The sequence below is a fragment of the Hyperoodon ampullatus genome (assembly GCF_949752795.1).
Source record: "Hyperoodon ampullatus genome assembly, chromosome: 13".
Taxonomy (NCBI): domain Eukaryota; kingdom Metazoa; phylum Chordata; class Mammalia; order Artiodactyla; family Ziphiidae; genus Hyperoodon; species Hyperoodon ampullatus.
Genome location: NC_136926.1, coordinates 23,254,750 through 23,281,204, shown reverse-complemented (window position 1 = coordinate 23,281,204; position 26,455 = coordinate 23,254,750). Strand labels below are relative to the sequence as shown.

The window sequence follows — 26,455 nt, the reverse complement described above, 5'->3', positions numbered from 1 at the left end:
GGTATGGGAGAAGGGAAGGGAAGGGTAGGCACAGGTAACAGGTTATGTTACTGATCTAAACAAAGTTTTCTAAACCAGATTGTGCCATCAATTAAAATGGTCAAACCGATTTAGACTTCTCAAAATCTCCAATGGGAAGAGTGATCCCATAATTATATACGTTACTCTTCAAAAAGCTATTGGACTTCTTGTGTACCAGATGCACCTCAAGCCATAGTTCAAGTGTTATGGGACCAAGATCTTCATCACTATGTTCAACAGTTCCGAGTACAAACAGAAGTTGGGGACAAACATTGTGGAAGACAGCTGCATTCCTTTTTTGCAGTATATATACCAGGTTATTTCAAGACAACCATTCAGAAGCAATTAGTTAAATACCTAGGGTTGTTATAAGAGTTGTGTGTGTTCCATCCCAAGTCTATTACCCACAGAGGCTTTTGACCTCTGGAAACCATGAAGGGAACTGAAAGCTCTAGTTTCAAAACCATTCTTTGTTCTCCCCATCCCAACCAAGTAGATTGGCACTGAAAAAAGCAAACTGCCTCTAGATATGCCACAGAGATGACATTTCCATGTTTTGGAAGATGGCTTGGGCTCATCAGATTATCCATGGAAATGCAGAAATAAATTTCTTATGTCTTTCAGTCCCTTCTTTCCATTGAAAATCCTATGGATGAAACAAAATTAGGTAAAAGGAGAAAAGGTTTGCTCTTACCCCATTCCACCGCGTCCTCCTCCCCGCCCACCTCTGCTCATGCCTCCACGATCAAATCCCCCTCTTCCCCTGCCCCGGTTATCAGGGCCACTCATGCTCCGGTTCTCTCCTGGTCCGGAAAATCCTCCAGACTCCTGCCCATAAACACCCATGCTACTGGGGTGGTCCTGTCGGAATGAACCTGAGGAAAGAGTCACATCTGTAAGCCGTGGACCAGCATTTACACCACTGCCTGTTGTACTTTCTCCTGGAATCATAGAATTCTCAATTGCAAGGCACAAACCAAGGTACCATCTTCTTTACACCTGATTAAGCACCCCTGATCAGTGGGCTTTTTGAAGTTCAACAAGAACAGCTGGCTCATTAAGGCTGAAGTAACCTCATATAGTTCATCTAGAATAAACCACTCCCAAACAAAAAAGGGACTCTGGTCAACAGTTTACAGGGTTCTGTATCCTAAGATGTCTTTAAAAAGTTGCTTCTTTAAACCACACTCAAGAAACAAAAATGGAGCCAGGTTTCTTGGGGGTTGCTAAGGGGTAGTCTCCATCATGTAGCACTACTCATCTCATTGTCATAATGAGACATACTCAGGATGGAATTTAGTTAAAAGACAACAACAATCCAGGTAAGAGATTAAACTGTGAAGACAGTTTTTTGTTTTTGGTTGCTTTTCCACATAAAACTGTAAGCATTCTGTGAAACTTTTTTTGGTTTGTTTTACGAATGTAAAAAAAAACAAAACATAGCATTCTGTTAACTATCAAAATTGCAGTAGTCTTCAATAGCTACCCACTCACTCTCTCTTAATAAGCTGGGGTGGGCAGGCCATAAGAAATGCTGGCTTCACTCACTGCATATAACCTCCCCAAAGAGAGCAGGGCTGGCAGTCTACAACATTTTCTCTGGTCAGTTACAAACTCTCTTTTCTTGTAAGGCATACTAATAACAATTAAATTGGAGAAAAGCCAGGATATTAGCCAGGATATGATACCTTCAAGATGCATCCTGGAGTTCAAAAGTACACAATAGTAAAGAGCATTTCCCCATTTCAGAAACTCCAAACATAACCATTCTTATTTGGTTTTCTCTCTTAGCAACTCACTCTGCTGCCCGTAGCTGCTGCTCTGTTGGCTATATTGACTTGGAGCCTGGCTGTAGGATCCAGTTTGGGGGGGGTAACTAGTGGGCGGCTGCTGCCCATAGCTGCTTTGTTGACCATAGCTACTCTGTTGTCCATAGCTGCTCGGTTGACCATAGGTGTTCTGCTGGGAGTAACTGCTCTGATCATAACTAGTCGGCTGTGTAGAAGAATAGCTGAAAGTAAAAAAAAAAAAAAAGCTTGTTAGGAAGGAGACTTGTTATTTCTTTTAGTCCCCTAAACATGAGACATAAATAGTACATAACATAGAAATCCTTAAAAATGCAGTTACTTTCTACATATTAACATACAATGAATTTAAAATAAGCAAATATTTTTGTATTCAGAATAAAGCTCTGAATGGAAGGGAGGGCATATTATTAAAAACAACCCATCTATAAAATGTACAACCCTAGGGCCTCTCCTTTACCCCCACCCTCATTAAAACAATAGTTATTCTCAACCAAATTCAAGGCAAATTTGGGAGTTTAGGTGCTTCCTGTATTAAGGGAAGAATATGCAGATGTGCTACCAGGGAAGGTTGCCCCAGCAAAAAGGCACTGAGAAAAATGAGGCAGTTAAGTGCGGTATTCAGTCCTGAGGCTGCCTCCAATAATTCCCTTGAGTGATGACAATTTTTCTGAAGCTAAAAGGCCACTTGGTGTGTGTTTGGCCACTTTTCTCTTGAGGATAAGTCTAAGTTTCAAACTGCTTTGGTATGTATACAGTTTCAAACTTTCAGACATGCCTGATCATCTATGAAATCCAGGCATTAATAAAGAAAAGATGGACAAGGAAACATCAGTTATCGAGGCATTGTATGAAAGATAAATATTACATTGATATTCATCTTCACACATGTCAACTACAGGGCAGGGAAACTAAACAAAGATACATTCTTACACAGAAATAAAGCTTGAAAGAACTGGTATTAAACTCTGGATGAACCACGATAATGAAAAACCAAAAAGACGACACATTTTAATTCTAAGAACAACAATTTTAAGTATCACCACCTCCCTCACCACAGCTGTAAGGATTCAAAGGCCTCTCTTCACACCAAGTGCACCTATTCCACTAGCCAGATTAAGTGCTCTCAGCATGACAGCTGTGGGTGGGCCCTGTGGAAGAACTGCTAAAGCCCTGTCCACTGCTGCTCCAAGCTGAACAGAGACACTTACCAGTCAGCTGTATTGGCTCATAAGCCTGCTCATGTCTGCTGTACTTTAATGTATAAACCAATGAAATGAGTACAAAAAGGGGAACTGTTAATTCTACCAAAACTAAGTTAACACTTTAGGACACAATTCAGACAATTCATTTGAAAACTTGCATCAAATTAAATGTGAGAACTTGCAGTTCTTCCTCTACTTTAAAGAAACCAAAACTGGACATTGTAGCTGCTGGTGTGGTTAATGTACGACAAAATACACAACAAGTAAACTCTTAGTCAAAAGGAAGGGCCTTGGCCTAACCGTTAAAAGGCTGGTGCATGGACTTCCCTGGTGGCCCCGTGGTTAGGAGTCCGCCTGCCAACGCAGGTTTGATCCCTGGTCCGGGAAGATCCCACATGCCATGGAGCAACTAAGCCCGTGCTCCACAACTACTGAGCCTGCGCTCTGGAGCCCACGAGCCACAGCTACTGAAGCCTGCACGCCTTGAGCCCGTGCTCCCCAACAACAGAAGCCACCGCAATGAGAAGCCCGCACACCGCAACTAAGAGTGGCCCTCACTCACTGCAACCAGAGAAAGCCCGCGCGCAGCAACGAAGACCCAATGCGGCCAAAAATAAATAAACAAATAAATTTATTAAAAAAAAAGAAAAAAAAGCCTGGTGCATGAATGGACCTTTAAATATAAAATGATTAAGGTGAACTTTCTTTTTTCGAAAAAATAATGCCCTGCACTTTACCCAGCTCAAATGCACTGGAGAATGTGGCTTCTGTGGTTCTGTTTACCTGCTTTCATTGTTTCTCATCTGAATAAACTAAAAGAAAAAATTCAAAGAAAAAACCTAGAGTGATAAAAACGTATTTAGAGAGAAGAGTTTTTGACTGTCAGGCACTGCTATCAGAACTTAGGACTGAGGTTTTAATGTACAATATGTGGTCAGGCTTATCACTGGGAGAATCAGATAACATAGCCCACCTGAGGAAGCAGCAGCAAGCTGGCCAGCCTGAAAAAAATCTGTTTTGTTATTCTACTAGTTCACTGGACACAAGAACAAGAATGAGAAGACTGACCTGGTAGGCGGATAGGATGGTGGTGCCGTGACTGGCTGCATGGGGTAGCTCCCAGGTACCTGGGGATAACTGTAGTTACTCTGTCCATATCCTAGGCTGGGCTGGTTGTAACCCCCTGTGCTAGATTGAGGTTGACTAGTCTCAGCGGGTTTGTTACCATCCTGCGGTCTAAAAGGAGAAATAAAAAAGTGAGACTTTTTTCTCAACCACAAAACTCTTGGGTAAGAACTCTACAATCTATGAGCAATAAGCAATGTTAGTACTGAGCTTAGAAATATATACAATTGCAAAGTGAACTACATCAAAACCCAATGTCGGTCCAAATGTTTCTGCTGGAAGACAACACTAAAGATGGGGGAGACTTAATCTCATCCACAGAAGAGACATCAACATGCTCCATTCATTCCATATCAGCAGCTACAAAAGGCAGTTACAATACTTTGTACTGCCCATTTAAGAGATGTGGGAGGGGAGGTGGTTTGTTCGGGAAGAAAATGCCTTTTCTCAAAAAGGACCATTAAAGACAAACATGAAACTTTAACAATAATGCAAATTCTGGGTCAGAGTAACATTTACATAAGTCCATGGCATTTATAAGTTTGGACAATCTGTGGGTTTATGTCTCTTTTTATGTTTCTCATCTATTAAGAAGAGACCTGAAAAAAACATTTCCTAACTTGAACTGCCATAAATTAATCTAACCCTGCCTCAGTCTCCATAATGGAAATACCAGAGTAGGGCAGGGACACACACAGGGATGGAGACAAACACACACACTCCTCTCACGCTGAGGTGAACTGGAAAATATCCTTGTTAAATGACGAAAACCAATCTTAATCCCAAGGAAAAAAAAGAGGTTTCTATTATCCCTTTACCTTAACAGTTTATAACAGGGTTGTAGCAAAGTGAGCAGATGCTATTTTAAGCAAAGCCCAAGAATCAGCAGGCAGACCAGGGAGGATGTGGAAGCACTGGTTTCTCCAAAGAGCTGAAACAGGTCACAAGCCCCCTCTTTCCAGGGGAAAAGGGAGTAGCTATCACTGATCACAAGACAGCTGTTATAAAGTGTTAAGGATCGAAAAATTAAGAAAAAGTAACCAAAAAGGATGATTTATTCAAAGACCGATTAGTATATACCCCTACCCCCCAGCTATGGCTTGGATATACTGTTGCAATGGAGCATCAAGTGGGACTTCAAACATCTGAGAATACTCTAGGTCAACTGAATTGGGGCCCTACAGGAATCAGCTTAACACTAACCACTGCACAGGCTGTCTAGAAGAGGTAAACTACCAAGTAGCTCTGATTACTCACTGTGCATTTTAGAAGTAACCTCATGAGTGTTTGCCAGAGCTTATTTCTTACCTCTACAGCAGACAAAAAGTCTAGGTTACAAGTTGATCTCTTGTTTACTCCCTAAAAAGTCTTCTTTCAAACCAGAATTCAATGTTCGTTCAAGACTGTATGCAGAAGCCACCTAAGTGCATTGCCTAAAGCAAAGACCTGAAATCTTCTGTTAAGTAATAATTAATACTGTTTACTTGCTAATCAGTCACGGAGTATGAACTTTGCTCAAATATTCACCCTATAGCAGGACACCCAGTTAAGAATTTATAGTTGCCTGCGATATTTAGATTACCAAGCCAATACATAATACAGAGAAAATCATGTCACCGACGTTTGACTTCTGGATATGGATATACCCTTTACTGACAACTGGATCGTGTGACTATTTCTTGAACCACATGATTCTACCCCCTACCCCAACTGTGAACTACAGTGTTTTTCCCAAAGAGAAAGGTGTTACCCATTTACAGGGTCAATAAAACCAAAGGTAAAAGCATCAAAGTACAATTCTATCAGTTGTTCTGTTGTGAGGAAACCACATTCAATTTTCTTCTGGGTTTAGCAAAGTAAATAAACAGCTTCCTCCTACAGAAAAGTCCACTCTTCTGAAACTAGACAACCCACTCAGTGACATTCCTCATTTTGGCCCCTGGATGGCACCATTTCTCTGCTAAATGAAGAGTAGTGTTTGTGGTGTGACTGCACCGGGTGAAGAATAACTAGTTAACACCTAAGTATGTGAGTACACACTACAAAGGAACCAAGTCCTATATTCTCTAAGTGAGGCCTGCTCTCTTTTCTGAAAGCCTGAGGTTGCTGCATTAGGAGTAGGTGAGGAGGCCTTACCTTGCAGGCGCGGTGGCTGCTGGCTGCTGCCCATAGGCTGGATAAGCAGGCTGAGTGCCATATGCAGACTGAGCTGCATAGGAGGCCTGGGTGGTAGTGACTGTAGCAGTGGTGGTATCATAAGCACCAGTGCCGTACCCCTGGACAGGCTGACTGTATGCCTGGGGGGCAGTTGGAGTAGAATATCCTGGAATAAAGGAGAGCTATGTCAGATTTCTGGCTCCTCAGAGACCTGCCTAGACACTCATTAACAGGACAATCTGTAAACCACCTACTTTCAACCATCATGATATTTAGCTCCTTTAAATATTTCCCCTTCAGTAAATATAGCAACAAACCAATATTTAAAGCCTAAGTTCTCTGAAAATACTCAGTTTTCAGCAAAGCACTATCTCTTTTGCTCTAAACCACACCTAAAAGAAAGGAGGAGAGAGAGTAGGCCACAGAAAGTGCTGGTATAGAAAAAAGGGCTCCCTTTGCCCCCACCTTGAAAGCATTCAATAAGGCACAAGTCTGCTTTCACTAATTCTATACTCCCAACAGGAATAAAATGTCCCAGAAAGGGAGGTAAAAGGCAAATGACACAACATCTTTAAGTAGCTATAAAATAATGATCTATCATTTGGAATTATCTGCTTTCAGCCCCAAGCATCGTGGGCAGTTCACGTTTAAGGAAACTGGAAACTGCAGAGAACATGTGTTTAATTTTCAGTGAGATGTTAACAATTGATTAAACACTCTAAGAACTGCTAATTTTGTTTCGGGTAACAAACAACTAAGAAAATGCTTGTTACCAGCACTAAGATTTGAAATGGCACATTAGTAATAAAGACATGCTACAAATTATATTTGCTTACGTACATATGACCAACAAAGGTTTTCCCTATTTAACTTTTCTGATAAGTTATTTTAAATTAAAGTTAACATTCCCAAAATAAACATCAAAAAGGTAAATGTTTTTCACATAATAAAACCATTTGAGATTCTAAGCCGGTCATCAAATTACCCACCCCATTTCCCTTATTTACCCACCGCGAGCAAATGAGTCTTTTTCCTGCTCAGCAATACTGGAGATGGACTCTGCAGCCCCCTTGCTATTTCCCTAACCAAATGTTACAGACCTGCTGTCACGGGTGTGCAGAGACCAAGCTAGGCTCTTTCCCTAGTTCCTGCCTCTGCCAAACCAGGTAGTATGCATGCCCTTTCTTTTCTTTCTTTTTTTGCCATACTGCTCAGCTTGCAAGATCTTAGTTCCCTGACCAGGGACTGAACCCAGACCCTGGAGCCCTAACCACTTGACTTCCAGGGAATTCCTGGGATCCATGCCCTTTCATCTGGAACTTGGGTTTAGAATGTGACAACTCCCACCCCTGGACCTGCAGCTCCTAATTTGTGTCCCTTTCCTATAAGAAGTATTATAACCTTTCCTGGTGCTTGGCTTCCCTCCCTCCTGCTCCTCCCTCATGGTCAACGAGCACAAGGAAGCCATGCAATAGAAAGTTGGGTCTAGCTGTCAGCATTTATGTCCATCAAAGAAAAACCCAAATCTCACTAAAGTAAAAATGTTTCAGTACTTAAACTTCAGTTAGAATAAAATGTCCTCACTATATACGCAAAAATAAATACAAATACCAATTTAGCCAAATACCAACAAATAGCCAAAAACAAATACCAACTTCCCTTTGTACAATCTAAAGTGTCATCTTTTGTAGCACAGAATATAGTACTTTCTTCTCCATCCCAAACATTTTAGGGAAATTCTGAAATTAATTATACACATACTTCCTTCTCAAATATGTTGGGCTGAAGTGTATATGAAAGCGTATTTCACAAAACAGGGAGCCCCAAGCACTGGACGTTTTTCGAGTTGGCATGTTATTCATCTGAACTGTTTATTTAATTTAAAAGTTCTATGCAGAATCCTAATGTCAACCACATAAAGCACTCATTTATTTAACTGGAATCTAATTCCACCTACCCTATTACTCCTACACAGATTTTTTTTTTTTTCCCTACATGACAGACCATCTATAACATTTACGAGAAGAGGACTTCCCTGGTGGCGCAGTGGTTAAGAATCTGCCTGCCAATGCAGGGGACACGGGTTCAAGCCCCGGTCCGGGAAGATCCTACATGCCGCAGAGCAACGAAGCCCGTGCACCGCAACTATTGAGCCTGTGCTCTAGAGCCCGTGAGCCACAACTACTGAAGCCCGTGCTCCGCAACAAAAGAAGCCACCGCAATGAGAAGCCCACGCACCGGAACGAAGAGTAGCCCCCGCCCGCGGCAACTAGAGAAAGCCCGCAGTCAGCAACAAAGACCCAATGCAGCCAAAAATAAATAAATACAATTTAAAAAAAAAAAGACTTATAAGAACTAAAAAACAACAACAACAAAAAAGTGACAAGGGCAGTAACTCCTGTCATAAAAGTATCCAGCAACAGGGCTTCCCTGGTGGCGCAGTAGTTGAGAGTCTGCCTGCCAATGCAGGGGACATGGGTTCGTGCCCCAGTCCGGGAAGATCCCACATGCCGCAGAGCGGCTGGGCCTGTGAGCCATGGCCGCTGAGCCTGCGCGTCCGGAGCCTGTGCTCCACAATGAGAGAGGCCACAACAGTGAGAGGCTCGCATACCGCAAAAAAAAAAAAAGTATCCAGCAACAGAGCCTTGCAGTGCTAAAGATTACACTAATAGACACTGGTTAATTAATAATCTTTTTTTAAATTAATAATCTTTTAATTAATTGTAGTACCCGCACAAGCAGCCAATCAAAATGAGCAAAACTTAACAGAGCAAAATGATTTAACGACAATAAAAAAGACCAATAGCAAAAACACAACATATCTAATATGTGTTGATAAATTTAAGGAAAAAGGTAGTAAGAAACATCACACAAACGAACCGGAATTTTTGTTCAACTTCAACGGTAAAAATTAAAGTCTAAGATTTCTATTCCAATTAATGAGTTGAGATCTATATAGCTCCCTCTCATGAAGCTTAATTTTAAAATATTCTAGAAGTGTCTTTTTATATATTTCTTCCAATGATTATCCAATGACTTTTTAAAAATAAATTTATTTATTAGTTTTGGCTGTGCTGGGTCTTCGTTGCTGTGTGCGGGCTTTCTCTAGTTGCAGTGAGCAGGGGCTGCTCTTCGTTGTGGTGCGTGGGCTTCTCATTGCGGTGGCTTCTCTTGTTGCAGAGCACGGGCTCTAGAGCGCGCGGGCTTTAGATGCGGCGCGTGGGCTCAGTGGTTGTGGCTCGTGGGCTCTAGAGCGCAGTCTCAGTAGTTGCAGCGCACGGGCTTCACTGCTCCGCAGCATGTGGGATCTTCCCGGACCAGGGCTCGAACCCATGTCCCCTGCATTGGCAGGCAGATTCTTAACCACTGCGCCACCAGGGAAGCCCTATCCAATGACTTTTATGTGTAAAGACAGTAAGAGGTAAGGAAAAGAGCATTAAATGTTCCTGAACCTACTTACTACTGTCAGGGTCCTGCTTGGTTTGGTTCAGCCTCAATTTGCTCACTAGGTTTAGTTTTAGTTCCTACACTCCAAAAGCTGATGGAAGAATTTGGGGAGATATGAAGGGTCTTCCATGAACTACAAAGTGAAAACATGGCTCCACAGAATCTAGAAAACTACTGTTATTTCCTATAAATGACTTTACCATGTTCTTATAAAATGATCCTAAGGCTCCAAAGGCTAGATCTAAGCTGTATTACTTCAGATGATACTTATTTTTAAAATAAGTTAAGGTCAAAAAGATAAAAAACATCTAGTTATAATAAATCAGTCATGGGGATGTAATGTGCAGCATGATGACTACAGTTAGCAATACTGTATTGTATATTTGAAAGCTGCTAAGAGAGACGATCCTAAACGTTCTCATCAAAAGGATGTGTGGGGCTTCCCTGGTGGTGCAGTGGTTGAGAGTCCGCCTGGCGATGCAGGGGACACGGGTTCATGCCCCGGTCCGGGAAGATCCCACATGCCGCAGAGCGGCTGGGCCTGTGAGCCATGGCCGCTGAGCCTGCACGTCTGGAGCGTGTGCTCCGCAACGGGAGAGGCCACAACAGTGAGAGGCCCGCGTAAGGATGTGTGGTAATTCATGTTAACTAGACTTACTGTGGTGATTTCACAACATACACAAATACTGAATCATGTTGTACACCTGAAACTAATGTTATATATGTCAATTACATCTCATTAAAAACATAATAGCTTGAAAATGTAAAGTTCATCCCACAATTTCAAAATTCTGTGCTCAAAATACAAACTGCAGAGTCTCAGTTCCAGCTCTTCCTACAGTTGCCAACACCCACAGAAAGTTTAAACATTTCCCATCCTATTCAATGATATGCATTAATGAGATAGATTAGGAAATACTTCCCATCAAATCCAGGACATTGTCACGAAGTGAGATAAATTACAGGTGGGTTTCTCCCTACTAATGACTCTGATAGACCATATATAACTTGGGGATTAAAGATAGTTTGAAAAATAAAAGTTTTTACATCTTTAAGGTAGGGATCCTGAAATGTCACACAGCACCAAACATAAAAAAAGTTATTGTAAAATTTTCACAGGCTCCATTTCAACCCCAGTATTAGGATACAATTTATTCTAATTCTTAAAATAATTTTTTTTTTTGCTCTCTGGAATGCTGTTACATATATATTTAAGACATACTATGGATTAAAATAATTCATTAACACTTAAACAGAAAATAAAATGTGTCTGGACTGGAAGCCAACCAACAGACAAACATAATACATGCAAGGTGGCAATCTGTCCCTCTGAATAAATCTTATCATGCAATCTATCCTTCAGGGAATAGGGGGAAATCAGCTGGGAAGTAGTCACCTGAAATACCTTTGAGAAGGTGAACAACTATTATTAAGGCTTGACACAAAATAATGTAAAATAAAACAAAGCGAAACCTTTCCCAAAATTACATAAAGAAAAGGGACATGAATCTGCGAATGGCACCTGAAGCAGTTTTCCATTAGCACCTCATTGTGTGTGATGTTAGAAAGTTTGAGGGTTAAACAAATGAAAACACCTAAAGGGTTAACATTACAGGGTTAGACAAGATGGAAAGCAATTCCCATGCAAGAATGAGCAGGATAGTCAAACCTGTACTGGTCCCTTCTACTGTGGAAAGCACAAAACAAAAAGTAGAGGGCACACTATCAGATGAAGCAAACAGATGTGAAAATCAGTTTGATTTTTAAGCAGCTCAGTTTAAGAAGGCTCATTCTTTCCCAGTATTAGCATTAGCACAGTCTCTTATATATTCTCCATTTTGTCGTGAGATTACTCAATACACTGTATAAAATAGTTAAAAGGAAAAGTTCTTTTTTCCCTTGGAATTTATCCCACCCACATTCTATTAGAGATCCCTCAAGGAGAATATAAGGAAAAGGGAAAAAACAAAACAAAAACCCCCAGCTCCTCCTAAGAATAAAGGATTCCCAAACGCCAAGGTATCAACCAGAATATACACCCAAGAGCACAAGTAACAAGCTTCTTAGCAAACACCCTAGCTAATGTAACCCCCAAGTCTCTCTCGAGTCCTACCAGTGGGAGGCTGTCCATAAGAAGTTGCATAGGCGGTCTGCCCATAGGTTGCAGTGGTCTGAGCCTGGGTATAGCTGACATCAGTGGGCTGTCCATAGGTTCCGTAACTTTGTTGCCCATATGCCTGCTCAAAGAAAATGGATTTAAGAACTTCATATATGAATCTTGTATTTTAGCAATAAAATGGACTGACTTCTGAGTTCCTAAATTGGAAAACCAAAGTCAAAAATATGCTAATAAAAAGATTTTAAAAAAACTGACAAGTGATCGCCGTATCACGAATGCTTGTTTCCCCTTATCTAATCCACTCATATTTTCATAAACTACAAAAAAGTTCCCGAGATAATCAGGCAAAACCACAATTTAACGATACAGGAGATTAACAAGATGCCCTCAAATGATTAACAATGAGGGAACAGGTGTATAACTGCCAGCACTTAGTGTAGCAGTTTTAGCAAACGGAAACCAATGCTAGGAAGATAAAATGAACAATGAAAATGAAAATGGGACTAAAATCTGTCAGACAATTTTGAAAACTATATTTTCAGCTTGAGACAAAATTTTAAAAATTATCATACCACTTCAAAGAAAATGAACAAGAACGCTGCATGTCTTCTTAAGAAAGCAAGAGTGCTGTCTTTTGAACCTGGACATCAGCAATACTTAAAACCTGGCAAGGAATGAACTGTTTTTTCAGATATTAGCAAGATCACATTCTAGATGTGAATGACCAGTTATATAAGATCAGCCAGAGACATCACATTCTGCCTGTCCTATGTTTCCATGGCAGAGCTACTGTATCCATTTTATGCCACAGACCATTTCAGAATTTGAGATGATATTGAGAACACTAGGTGGCTAATTTCTAGTATCTGTTGGCCTGGACTTTAGAATAGACTCATGTACTAGAAAGAGCTCAAAAGCCCTATATTTAGGCAGCCATAAGAGCTAACCCATCACTTAATGTGTGACCAGTGGCGAATGGTGTAGTATCGATGCACTGCAATTTTTCATCTGCAAAATGTCATAATGTCACCTTCCTCTGCAGAACTGCTGTATGATTAAGTTAAATAAATTTAAACACAAAATATGTAGAAGGAACAAGCATGGAGCAAAACACCTAACTTGAGAAACCATACTAGGAAGGAAAGGAGAGCTAGCAACTCCCAGTTTGAGGATGGTTTCATTACAATGGCACTCCCACTGTGAAAGTTTAAACGCCTGTGTATTTTATGATTACAAGCACATTATACTCTTCTACTACCTAATTTCTGAAAAAGATTCGTGCTATTGTTTCAATGGCTGATGGAAATATTTAACTTGGGGATGTAGCCACAAATAATTATCTTAAAGATTACCTGGGTGGTCTGTGCATATCCTTGAGTGGGCTGGGCGGTGTAAGCACTGTAGCTGTAAGAGAAATTAAATGCAAGAACTGAATATAGAAATCCAGATTCCATTACTAAATCCTCTACAATTAAAGGAGGCTCTGTACTCTAAAAAACAACCAATCACACCCAAGGTACTGCTGTAAAAGTCTGACTTACCCCTGCTGGGCTGCAGCTTGGCTGTAGGTACTGTAATCTAGAGAAAACAAGGAGAGAAAATAGTGTGAAGCCAACGTTTACAAACAGAAAGGAAAAAAGGGGGGAAGGAATTCAGGTGGCAGGAAGATGAATTTTAAAAACTGTATTGAGGGACTTCCCTGGTGGCACAGTGGTTAAGAATCCGCCTGCCAATGCAGGGGACACGGGTTCGAGCCCTGGTCTGGGAAGATCCCACATGCCGCGGAGCAACTAAGCCCGTGCGCCACAACTACTGAAGTCCGTGTGCCTAGAGCCTGTGCTCCACAACAAGAGAAGCCCCCCTCGCTATAACTAGAGAAAGCCCACACGCAGCAATGAAGACCCAACACAGCCAAAAATAAATAAATTAAATAAATATATTTTTTTAAAAAACGGTATTGAGAGGACCTACAGGACAACACAGATCCAAATGAGTACCTCTTATCTTTCAACACCAAACTAAAAAAATCTGAGCCAGTTAAACAGAAAATTTGAACAAAGTGCCAGCTAATGAGGTCAAGATCATCTGATTTGGCAAAGATACTTTGCATGTTCCCATGACTACAAACCTCCCTTAACCATAGGCCGTCATTTCAAATATATGATCGTCATCCTACAACTAACAGGAGAACAAGATAAACTCAAGAGGATCAGAAGTTTTACCTTCATATAAAAAGGAGGCATGCAACAATATAACAATGTTTAACACCAGAATGGTTACATCAGTAGCTACATCTCCTCAAAAACTAGTTAAAAAAAAAAAAAAATCACTCCCTCACTTTAGCAAGTTAGACCAACCATAATTCCCTAGGAGGACTGTGAAATGAAATGGCAGAAAACAAGAGGACAATTATCTCAATCCAGTGTTCTAAAGGGTCACATCTGTAGAATAATTAAAAAACTAGACACATTGTAAGTACCAGTGAAGCAGTCAAGGCAGAATCATGATCACTGGCAGAGGAGAAAGCATTTAATCTTTTGGGGAATAACTTGGTTTTAGGTAACATCATCTTTTTAAACTCAAGTGATTTCAACTTAAAAAAAACCAACTTATCTTCCCCTCTCCTCTCTAAGTAAAGCTTCCTACAACTTTCCTTTTCATAAGAAATTTACAACATGCACAAAAAAGGACTAAAAATGAAAACAAAAAAAAACCCTCTGGTCCACTGAGGCGTCTGCAAGTAGTGAAAACAGAAAATAAAATGGTTAAGAGGTTTTCATGGCACTACTGAATCAAACATATATTTTTAAAGAAGTTAAAGTAATTATTTTTTAAAAATCCCGCCCAATTCTTTGCTCTCCACAAGAACTATGTATCTTACTCTGTGTTAGAAGGCAACACTGTCATTAAGGCAGACCAAAGAGTCTTTTCTTCTCCAATCAGAAAATAGTCCCTCATCTGAAAGCAATAGTTGACAGCTCTTTGTGGAGGGGTTTCTAACCCCACTCCATTCAAAGCCTGCTTCACAGTTCACCTGGCCTGCCCCCAGAGCATTTTGCTGAATCCATCTCTTTAACTTGGCTCATTTTTCATCTCTCTGCACTTCACTTGACCACTTTCCTTCCTCTGTACACCCTTAACTCAGAACCCTGAATCATCAACATTATCAAATCAACGGCCAAAGGCTATGTATAATGAACAAATTGATTTGTTCAAGACAGTCTTAGCTCTGTATGTGACATATAAGAAAACTAAATGCAAATCACTTCTTCCATGTTGTAATTACAAAATAAACATACCAATGAAGCATCAAAAATCAAATATTTCAAACTACCTTCTGCAGAGGCTTCTGTATGAGAAATGATTCTAAATAGCTGACATGTAAGCTCAATGTCTGCAAGAGGACTGCTACACAAGAACAGTTATGTAAAACATCAAAGTGGCGAAGCTGACATGAACAAGGAATGATCTCAGATCCATGGGAAACCAGCTGACTTAGCCCCATATTGGTGGGCTACAGGAAGGAGCAAATGTGCTTCATGAGAACTTACGTTATCTACCTACAGCATACAAACATTATATGGCCTCAAAAATCTACAGTTACACATTGGTCAGATTATTTAGCAGTTATGTTCTTTTGTTTTGTTTTTTTAACTCCCAAATCTGCAGCTGAAGACTTTACTAAAAATACAGGACAGGTTGAGGAGAGAAGGGGCTGTGACTGGGGGTGGGACGGGGGACCTCCAGAGTACCGACAATGTTTTATTTCTTGGTCTGAATGGTGGTTACTTGGGAGTTCGCGTTGTAATTCTTCGTTAAAGTGGACATATACTCTAGGTACTTTTCTATATATGCTACATATGAGGAGGAAAAACAACTAACATTACCCAAGGTGGTGGCTTTTAGATACTTTAAGGCAGTCACGATCGAAACTGCAGAGATTTAGAGCTTCAGACTACATCACGAGTTAAAAGTCAGAAGCTAAAGGCTGAAAAAGCTCTTAAAAGGTCTAGCCTAACCCCTTCATTTGGACTGAAAGGAAACCAAAGTCCAGATAAGTTAGTGACCCCCCAAAGGGCCCCCAGACAGGCCTGCTACTGTGTGTCTACATAATCCACAATTGTAATTCTAATATAGTATGTGGTGGTTACCAGTAAACAGAGCTTGAGCAAAGTAGGACGAAAAAGGGGCAAGTCCAGCCACACACAAATTTGAACACACACATATTTACTCCCCAAATGTTAACAGGGAAGGGAGAGTAGCACTCCCCCTTACAAAATCCTAACACTGCAGGGAAGAGGAAGGTGGAAAGGGCTCTGAGGAAACCATTTCCCACCAAGATGTGTCTAAGACTGTGGTTATTTCAGAGTTCTTTCTTCTAGGGGCACTCTGTACCCTGGCACTAACAGCCAGCATCTACCTGCTTGTTTACTGACCACATAGTTGCGGAGAGTTCTTAAACTGCCATTCCGTTGCTGGATTCTGGACCCTTTTCAAATTAAAACTCTGAAGGACCCAGAGCTTTTCCCATCTTCCATCTTCTCCAACTGCCTCTTAAGGCCTGGAGTCAGGCTGCCTAAGAACACCCCTGGAGGCAAAAACGCCCCACTCGACCAATAACCACAAATTAGTGCAGGAACAGGCTGCAAACTGCAGGTCACGTTTAGGCTACTCTCTTACACACTCCGGGCGTCAAGGACCACCCCAAACATCATATTCCAGCTCCCACCCCGGGCTTTCAAAGTTCAGTCCGCGCCTCCTTCCGCTCTCTTCTATCAGTCCACGAAATAAACAAGCCTCTCGGCTTAACCTAAGCGAATAAACGTGCGAAACGATTACTTAAGTATAATTCAAACGCCGACTGGGGCCTTTTGTTTCCCGTTAAGTCAAAGAGGCCAGAAATTTCTTTCGGTGGGGATTTCTGGCCACACGATCCGGGTTGGCCTTATACAAAAAATCTCCCTCGGCGTTTGCTGAAAAATGGCTCTGGGAATTGTTTTCTGGGGCGGTAAAGAGAATTAATAATGGTAAAAAGCGAACCCCGAAGAGGCAGCCGATTTGGGGGGCTGTAAAGGAGCGAGGGGGCACTCCGTCTAAACCCCATTTCGGGCAGAAGTTCGGCTTGGGGGTTGGAGCCCGCCGAGGACGCAGCTCGGCGGCCCCGGACGCCCCAGCCGACCCGGCTTTAAGAATGACGGGGCTCCCGCTCATAGGTCGGCGCCCCTCGGCTCACAAATCCGCGAAACCTTTTTTGTTTATTTGCTTTTTTCCCTCGTCTTCTCGGTGAGGCAGAGGAGCGCTCGGGCTTGGGCTGCCGCCCTGGAAATGGGGTTGGGGTGGGGAGAGTCAGAGGGTCAGCGGGTCTGCGGCTTCTCGAGCCGCCGCCGGCCCCCCCACCTCCGGTTTCGGGGTGCCAGGCCCGAAGCCTAGCCGAACCCTCCCCCCACCCCCACGCGGGGGCCCAGAGGCCGCAGGCCCCGCCCACGTGGCGGGCTGCCCAGGGCGCGGGGCCCGACGGCCACCACACAATAGAGACCAAAGCAGGCCCCGCGCGAACCCGCCACCTCGAGCCCCCCGCGCGCGGGGGGCGCCGGAAGGTTCCAGAACCGGCCTGCCCAGTTGGGGGAGGGGAGGGAGCGGAGGGGGACGCCGGCCGTCGAGCTTCTCGAGCCGCGACGGGTACCTCACACCCCTCTCGGCAGGTCCACTCAGTCGTCCCGACCACCCCGAGAAACGAGCGGTCCCCAATTTGGGCATCCCGGCGGAGCGACCGCAGTTCAACCACACTCACCCGTGGACGCCATTTTCTCTCTCCTTCCTTCTCGTTCTCTCAACGTCCGTCTCCCTCTCGCTTTCCCTCTAGGCACCGCACTGCGCAGGCGCGAAACCCGCAACCTCGGGCGCTACCATCGGGCTAGGCCACGGGGGTGGGAGAGGGAGGGACGAACCACAGCTTTCTCGCCCTTCGCGCCCGCAAATCTAGTCCTAATCCTCTCTAAAGAGTACCGGATGTGACGTGTGGGCCAAAAAAGCACCGCAGGGGCGGGAGCGGCTGGCGAGCGGATCTTGGTAACAAGTCGGAGTGATTCTCCGGTCGATGTTAGGTTGTTTGGAATGGTTACTCCCGCTGGCTCTAGGGACCGTCTCTGAAGAGTCGGCCTTGGAGGGAAACGGAGGCCGGCGGGAGGGCTGGGGGAAGGGACCGGGGCCTAGAACAACTGCTGACTAATAGGCGGGCGGCGGCGGCGGAGGAGCGGGTGGCGTGCCGACCGGTCGGCCCGGGTCACGCGCCCGAGGGCGAGCAGAATGGGCTCGGGGCGCTCGGGTGTCGGCGGGAAGCTAGAGTACCGACTCCCAGCCAAGGGCTCCACTCGGCTTTCTGGGGGCGGGGGGCGCGCTGCGCTGTGAGTACCCCAGACACGTGGCCCGGTCCGCGGGGGAGGGGGCCAAGGCCGGTGGGCTGGATGGGAGGCTCCGAACGTAGTGCCCGGCCCGAGAGCCCCCCAGTAACGGTCAAGGTTGAGAAGACCCTTTAATCACCTCTCATCCAACAACCTTGTTTTCACAGAAGGGGAAACTGAGGCCCAAGGACTTGGGATACTTTTCCTAAAGTCACAAAGCTGAGCCCCACCCACACCCTGGGACCCCCCCCCACACACACACACACACACTCTCCATCACCCGGAAGAATTGTCCCCGTCCTGTCTTTACATTCTGTCCTCCCGTCTTCCCAGTAAAGTAGGCAGGGCCTGATGCTGCACAGCCCCGTCTTATAGATAAAGAGGATGAGACCTGGGGCGTTCAGATCCCAGTTCTGCTGGTCCATGGGCAAGTCTCTCACTCTTGCTAAAGTACACGGGGTGGGGGTGGGGGTTGTGAGGGTGCAGGAGAAGGCTGGCAGTGGGTGCCTTGGCTCCCTGCAAGGCTGGCATCTGCCTGACTTCTTGGACTCAACCCAGTCTCCCTAGGCAGATGCCCAGGCCCAGCGAAGGGCAGGGCTCACCAAATCCTTCAGCGGGGCCTGGAGCAAAGCTAGTGTCTTTCTTTCAGTGAAGACACATAAAGCACGAGCTATGTGCTAGTAGCACCCTGGGGAACTTGACCATGAGTAAGAGGAGCACCCCTCCTCCCCTAGTTCAGACCACCTGCCTAGAGAAAAACAGGCCAAGCAGTGCTCACTGGATAGGGTAGGCTCCAAGATGTAGCGGGACCAGAGGAGGAGAAGGGGACCTTTGAGCTGGGCTTCAAAGGGTGAATAGGAGTTTGCTGTTAAGAGAGATGAAGGGAAGGACGTCGCAGGCAGAGGAGTTTTCTATATTTTTCCTGCAGGAAACTGGTGGGTGGGTTTTGATGCCAAGGATGCCCATGACAAGGGAGCAGATGAAGCAGCCTTCTTGTCTTTGGGATTTTGCTTCCTGCAATATAAAATCAGTTCAGTGGGAGTCCTGAGACAGGCTAGGGTACAGGAGTGAGGGGATTCCAGCAGGGCCTAGAGGACAGGCTGTATGGGAGGAGGGAGAATGGGAGAGAAAGCCTTGCCTCACGGGCAGGAAATTGGCACATTTGAGGGCTGGAGCAGCTGCTTCCATGTTCAGGCTTCCCCTTGTTGGGGACAGCCAGGATGGCTACAGTTTATCCAGCAGGAGCTGTGGGACTGCCTGAGTCCATTCCTTTTTCTCATCCTATGAGGAATGGATTTTCTTAATCCCCAATTTACAGATGAGGAAGGAGAGGCTCCAGATTTGCCCAGGGAGAGATACACAGCAGGAAGAAGTGGAGTGGATACTGAAACCTTTCTGTGAAAGGGAGGGTAGGGTCAGAGGGGCTGTGGTCGGGGCTCGAGGAAGGGGCCATCTCTGTCCAGTGTCACTGTGTGCACTCAGGGTGTGAAACTCTTGTTGCCTCTCCTCCAACCCTTCTGCTCCACCCCCTCCCTAATCTGCCTGCCCTTTGGCTGGCCTTACCCGCTCTGTCAAGGGCAGCTCAGGCCACCTGGAGCTCTAAGTCAGTGGAGGGGAGGAGGGAGGGAGGAAGGTAGCTGGTCTGTAGCCTGAGGGAAGAGGGAGGCAGAGGAAAGCTGGAGATGGCCCTGAATTTGCCCTGGGGGGCTGCACAAATCCAAAAAATTTTGGGAGTCCAGGGCCCCCATTCAACTTCCCATTCCTTGTGCTTCCCACTCCAGGCCCCTTTCCAGGGCCCATCAGGGCTCAGGGACCTTTTGGCCTGGCCTCTTCCCATCCTCACACATCGGTGGGATGGCAAGATGGCTAAACACATGGTTAGGCTCTGAGGTCCTCTACGGCCAAGTTGCTGCACCCGCCGCTCTAGCCTCAGTTTTTATTTCTGTAAAATGGTGCTGTTGATATGGTAGCCGAAAGGAAGTCAGATAAAAGCTGCAATAATAACTGTTGTTATTGTTTTCCTTTACCCCTAGCACACAGCCCCAAGACCACCTTCGATCACCTTCAGACAAGCTATGCATGCCAGAGGTCCCCCTGGCCTACTGACCCCGGCGCTGCCTCTCGCCTCCTCTGTCCTGATGCTGCTCATGAGCGGCCTGTGGCTGCTGGGAGCTGGCCCCAGCCTTGTCCTGGCCCCAGAGCTGCTGCTGGACCCTTGGCAGGGTGAGGGCCGGCCACATGGGCCTTGGAGGAGGCAGGAGACCTGCTGTAGGGCCTGAGACCAGTTGGCAGGAGCAGCATGCACCCTGCAGTTGTCAGGCAAGGACAGGACCCAGGGCCCCGGGGAAGGTCAGCCTTGGACGGGAGCATGCCCAGCTCAACTACAGCCAAGAAGGGAGGGCCGAGGACCTGGGCAGAGGGGCCAGCACAGGGGTGGGAACCTGTGAGTAGGAATTCTTTTCAGACGGCTCCCCTTTCTGGTGGCTTTCCCTTAAAATAAACTAAGACTTTCAGCTAAGCCCAAGAACAGGAAGGAGGCACTAGGGGTTTGAAGAGTGACCCTAGCTGAACACCTGTTTCCCAAGAATGACAGCTTCCATTTACATTTGAGGAACCCAGATGATGCTTACAGAAGTGAAGTGACTTATCCATGGTTGGTTGTTCTTAAGAAGACTGAGTGTTGGGTCTGGCTTGTTCTACTTAAAGCAGCAGGGGGGTGGTCACAGTGTTTGGAAGCCCTTGGTCCCCACCACCAGTGATTAAACTACTGGCAGTGGGCAGACTTTGGCTCCCGGGGAGGGGATGCTGGCTTAGTGGGCGGCCCTGGCGGAGGGTGTTTCCCCATCTGGCACACCTGGGCCAGTCTTGGGGGTTAGGGCCACTAACCTGGCACATAAGCCCATTCTCTCTCCCAGCGCACCGGCTGCTGACACATGCCCTGGGCCACAAGGCCCTCCCAGGGCTGCTGCTGAGCCTGCTGCTCCTACCCACACTGGGCTGGCGGCAGGAGTGCCATCTGGGCACACTGCGGTTCCTGCATGCCTCCACCCTCCTCGCCCTGGCCTCCGGGCTGATGGCTGTGCTGCTGGCAGGCCTCGGGGTGTCCAGTGCAGCCGGGGGCTGTGGATACATGCCTGTCCACCTGGCCATGCTGGCGGGGCAGGGTTACCACCCTAGACGGCCCCGTGGGGCACTGCCACCATGGCTCCTGCCGTGGCTGCTGCTCGCCCTGACACCACTGCTCAGCTCCGAGCCGCCCTTCCTGCAGCTCTTCTGCGGCCTCCTGGCTGGCCTGGCCTGTATCCTTTGCCTGGGCCCAGGGCTTGTGTGGACGTGTGGGTTCTGTGGCTGGGCCCCCAGGGTGCCTGGGAAGGAATTGGCACAAGGGGTTGGGCCCCCACATTCACACACATCCCACGAGCGTCTCCAAGTCCTCCTCTCGCCTGGCTCTGGGCTGGGGACTGGGGGCTTGTGGCCATGTAGAGGTACCAATTACAATTTAAAGGAGAGCCTGGGAGCTGAGGGGCCCAAGGAGGCACTTAATCTGGATGCCCCAGTGGAGGTGGGTCTACGCCGAGACCATGCAGAAGGAGGGGTTCAGGTGACGAGAAGTGGAAACGGAGAGCACGGGCCTGGCAGACAGTACAGAGGGTGTAAGGACCAGGGTGAGCGTGAGCCTGCGGCTCTCCTGGCACCAAAAGGGGGAATGACCTGCAGCCGGTGGTGCAGGTGTGTTAAACAGGCTTTTGCTCCAAAGATGCTTAATGCTGTCGGGGACAACAGTGCAGTCAGAGGGAACAGTGGGTGCAGGCTGACCCTGGAGTCGTTTAGGATTGGGGACACCTGGCTGAATCCTGGAGAGGGGAGCATGTCTCCCTGGCTGGGGCAGGGCCCAGGGGTGGGCCTGGTGTCACAGGCCTGAGCAGGCACACAGGCCTCAGGGGACAGCGGGCAGGGGGCGGCTGAATGGGGATGAGACAGGTTTTGGGATGAGGCACATCTGGCTCTGCCTCTCATTGGCTGGGTAGCTCCAGGCAGGGCCCTTTTCCCTCTCTGAGCCTCCGCTGCTGACGAGGGTGATGACACCTCCCTGGCAGGGCCACAGTGAGGAGACAGGAGGGAATTCCCATCACACACTTGGCACAGGGCCTGGCATGTGGCGCAGGCTCACCCCTGGCTGGATGTGGTTTTCCTTGACCGGCCGCCCTGCCCTGGGCAGACAGACGCGGCTGGGGCCTTCCGGTGGCTGGAGATCTCTGAGCAGCGGCTGCAGGCACTGCAGGAGGGTGTCCTGTGCAGGGCCCTGGCGGGGTGCTGGCCGCTCCAGCTCCTTCCCACCCCAGGCAGCCTGGCTGAGCTGCCTGTCACCCATCCTGCTGGAGTGAGGTGAGGGTGATGCTGAGGACACTGGCCCCGGTGGTGGAAGCCATGCCGGTGGCTGGCAGTCAGGCATTCTTCTGCTTCTGCCCCTCCAGGCCGCCCACCCCTGGACCTCCTTACATGGCCTCCCCTAGCCTCTGGCCCCTCAGTGAAGGCTCAGCCCCGCTCCCGCCAGGCCTGGGGCCTGTGCAGCCGCTCTGGGAGGGCTCCTCAGAGGTGAGACTGGCCTGGTCTGGGCCCAGCTTCCCCCCAGGGACCCCGCTGTGGGCAGCCCTAGACGAGCAGATGCTGCAGAAGGGGATCCAGGCCTCGCTCCTTGAGGGGCCAGTCCAGGGTCCCGAGAGCCCACTCCGGCTGTCTAAGTCCTCCGTCTCCTCCCTGCGGTAAGGTGGGGTAAGTAGGGGTGGGGTCCCCTGGTGTGGGGGCTGGAGGCGGCCCTGACACTCCCTCCCTGTCCCCCCTTCCCACAGGCTGCAGCAACTGGAGCGCATGGGCTTCCCCACGGAGCAGGCAGTGGTGGCCCTGGCAGCCACGGGCCGTGTGGAGGGTGCCGTGTCACTGCTGGTCGGCGGGGAGGTGGGCACCGAGGCGCTGGTGACTCAGGGGAGGGGTGGGCCCACCCACCCTGAGGGTCCTGGGCCCCCCTAGCACAGGCAGGCTCTCAGGTGAGAAGAAGCCTGGCCTGTGGGTGGGAAGTCAGAGCCCAGCCCTGTCTGCTGAGAGTCAGGGTGGGTTCAGGGGCGGCCCCCCAGCATCCTGCCCTGGTATTTAGAATAAAAACCAGTTCACTTTTCCACCTGGACCTCCTTGGAGGCAACAGTTGTGTCTGACTCTTCTACGTTAGCATCAGGGGGATGAATGAATGAATGAAAGAATGAATGAGCAGTGAACGAACAGCCGACTGCAGGAGAGCAGCTCCCTGATGTCCAGAGACACAGTGTTACCGAGCTTCCGCCTCAGGGTCTTTGTTGGGCTGGACCCTCTGCCAAGGAGCATTTGTCATGTGTTTCCCAGCTAATTTCTACCCATCTTCAGGTCTTGGCCTACACGGAGACCTTCCTCCAGGAAGCCTTCCCTGATTTGCCAGGAACAGCATCCCTTCACTGCCCACAGACCCGTGTCCCTGCTGGACAAGGGCCAGTTCAGTCGGTGTCCTCAGGCCTGGCCCAGGGCAGGCTCTGAGGCCTGTGGCTGGGCCCTGTGGGGCCCCCGGGGGCAGGAAGCAATGTGGGCGTGCTGTGGGGGAGAAGCTTCCTTAGCTTTGTAGAAGCAGCTCCTCCCTCCTGGCCCCTCTCAGTCCTTGCCCCCTCCCGGGAAGGGGAGGTGTAGCCAGAGCCTAGAGGGCAGAGGGTGGGGTGTGGGTGTGAGTTGCTGATGAGAACTCTGCAAGGCAGAGGGGCCCGGAAGCTGGACTTTGAGGGGCAGTACAGGGGGCCGTAGGTCCCGGATTGGCCTGTGCTCTGGTCACCCGTGAGGCTGTACCCCAGGCCAGGGCCAGAGTGGAGGGGCCGCAGAGACTGACCCTGCCGTTGGTCACCAGCCAGGGGCCAGAAACAGACTGGGAAACCTGAGGACTACACCATCAGTCTCATTTTACAGGTGAGGAAACAGGCTCAGAGAAGGGAAGCTGCCCCGAGGTCTGGTAGCTCCTGCTGGACACCTGGCCAGGGGGTGGGGATGGCCTGAGCCTCTGTTCTGCTCACCTACCCCCATTCCCCAGCTGCCCAGGTGATGGCCAGGGGAGCCCTGGCCTCACAGTAGTGCTTTGCAGGTGGACAGTGAAGGCCACTGAGAAGAGAGGCTGCTGGCCCTGCCCGGCTGCCCCTCATCTAAGCACACACTGAGACCAGGTCGGTGGGCAATGAGGCTGGGGGCCTTTATTGGCCGATACACACTACCTCCTGGTGTCTGTCACAAGCCGTTGTGGGAACAGGTGGCCCCTCCCTCTCCATGCCCCCTCCGCCTGGGACATGAGAAGGACTGAGGGTTCAGGGGTCAGAACTGAGACAAGGAGCCCTGAATGTCCAGTCAGATCAGGTAGCTTGACCTCAGGGCCAGCAACCCAGCACCAGAAAACAAGGAGACGAGGGGTACAGGTGGGCCCCCCAGGTTTGGCTGGGGAGTTGGGAGGTGAGACTGCCTGCCCTCATCATCCCTGGGTGTGCTGAGGGCCGGGCAGAGCCCCAGCTTCCAACTCCCTCAGTTGCTTGGGGCCTGGATGGGCAATCGGTGAGAAGACAGAAGCTCCAAACCTGCCGCCCCTCCCCACAGGCCTGCATCACCCCATTTCACAGAGGGAAACTGAGGCCCAGGGCCCTGAGCAAAGCCTCACCTCTTGCCTGGGCCACATCTCCCTCTCAGGCTCCAGTCCCGGCTCAGCCTCATAAGAGGCAGATGCGCACGGGCTGCCAGGACCAAGACATGCCCACCCCAAAGGCCTAGGTGGCAGAAGGGACCCTGAGGATATTAATAAATACGGATGGCAGACCTTGGAGGCAGCTGGCCAAGTCCAGGCTGGGAAGGGAAGCCTGGCCTGGCCCTTGCCAAGGGGCCACCACCACACTCAGTCTCTCTCGTTTTGGCTCCTGGGGGCCACGATCCGGTAGCTGGTGGCGTGTCCTCCCCTCTTGCCCCGCAGGAGGCTGGGGCTGCCCGTGCCGGCAGGGTCTGCCCCTGACCCCTCTGGTTCTGCGGGAGGGAAGGAAAGAGGCCGGGTTAGTGACGTCTGTGTGAGGTGCCCACCTTCCCTTGGCCCTCTGGGGGGTGGGGGGTGGGGCTCTCTGCCCAAGTCTGAGAGGCAGAGGTGTGGGAAAGAAGGGGGTCTGAAAAGCTGGTTAGTGCCCCTCCCCCCAGGAGTTATTAGCCCCTAACCCAACTAGAACACTCAGGGCCTCTATTTGATTTTCTCTGTCAAGTGGAGATCAATGAACCCACCATGTTTCTGAAATGCTTAGCGTGTAGTAGATGCCCCATAAACAGTATAGCTCTTTTTTTCGTTAACATATCTTGGAGCAGAGGTGTGCCCTGAATCATTCCCATTTCAGAGCTGGGTAAACTAAGGCCAGGCATCAGCCTCACTCTTCCTCTCTTTTCAGGTTAGGCCACCTGTAGTGGGGAAGGGTTTAGGAAGGCCAGGCTCTGCCACTGACCTACTGTGTGGCTTTGGACCTCTGTCAGGGCCTCAGTTGTCTCATCTCTAAAACCAGGGGGACATTTCCAGATACAGAGGCCCTGGCCAACTCCAGTAATTACTGAAGTCAGTTCTGATTTGGCTATGGTGAGATATGCCCCAACCTGCAAATAAGCTGGCCCCCAAGAGTAAAACCAGATAATTGGCATTCTTCCCACCTGGAAAACTACTCAACCTTCAAAACGCAGATCAGGACCTACCTCTTCCAGGAAGCCTTAGGTAACTATCACCTCAGTCCCTCTCAAAGTTAAATGAGGGGTTAGGCAGCTCGGAAGGATGGGTTGTTTTTTCAGGGGGAGGGCCCCAGGATGGAGGACCCCAGGATGGAGCACTTGGCTGAGCCTTCGAAACCCTGTTCACAGGAGAGACACTTTGACTCTGGTGAGCACCAGCTTCCCACTGAAGGCAATGCCAGGGAGGGAGCTATACCCTCATAACTGTCTAGCGCTCTGACCCTGTGTCCCATGCACCTCTGGGCTGAGATTTGGGGCCCTTGGGGCAGACAGGTATCTGCAATCACAGTCAAGGAACATTTCATGCCCTATAACAGGGAGCATAGGAGGAGGGTAGCTCAAAGCTCAGGTTCCAACATCAGCTCAGGCCAA

General features: G+C 48.1%; 3 protein-coding genes across 6 annotated transcripts in view; 1 reads left to right on the top strand and 2 right to left on the bottom strand.

Annotated features, from left to right (window-relative positions):
* Positions 1 to 711: 711 nt before the first annotated feature.
* EWSR1 (EWS RNA binding protein 1) lies at positions 712 to 17,683 on the bottom strand (the record flags this gene model as incomplete). Its single annotated transcript, XM_079718146.1, has 10 exons — positions 712 to 896; positions 1,821 to 2,032; positions 4,100 to 4,267; positions 6,293 to 6,479; positions 11,430 to 11,447; positions 11,874 to 11,997; positions 13,232 to 13,283; positions 13,421 to 13,457; positions 17,365 to 17,490; positions 17,671 to 17,683. 10 exons carry the CDS (start codon positions 17,681 to 17,683, stop codon positions 712 to 714), a joined length of 1,122 nt encoding a protein of 373 aa, XP_079574272.1.
* A 2,672-nt stretch (positions 17,684 to 20,355) lies between these two features.
* Positions 20,356 to 23,454, top strand: RHBDD3 (rhomboid domain containing 3; the record flags this gene model as incomplete). Its single annotated transcript, XM_079717418.1, has 5 exons — positions 20,356 to 20,503; positions 21,196 to 21,579; positions 22,504 to 22,666; positions 22,756 to 23,043; positions 23,131 to 23,454. 5 exons carry the CDS (start codon positions 20,356 to 20,358, stop codon positions 23,306 to 23,308), a joined length of 1,161 nt encoding a protein of 386 aa, XP_079573544.1. The 3' UTR covers positions 23,309 to 23,454.
* A 1,673-nt stretch (positions 23,455 to 25,127) lies between these two features.
* Positions 25,128 to 26,455, bottom strand: part of EMID1 (EMI domain containing 1) — a 40,378-nt gene continuing 39,050 nt past the window's right edge. For all 4 annotated transcript variants that reach the window (XM_079717350.1, XM_079717349.1, XM_079717348.1 and 1 more), the window contains one exon: positions 25,128 to 25,348. In XM_079717350.1, the coding sequence (XP_079573476.1) occupies positions 25,224 to 25,348 (125 nt within the window). In that variant the 3' untranslated portion in view covers positions 25,128 to 25,223. The remainder of the gene's footprint in view (positions 25,349 to 26,455) is intronic.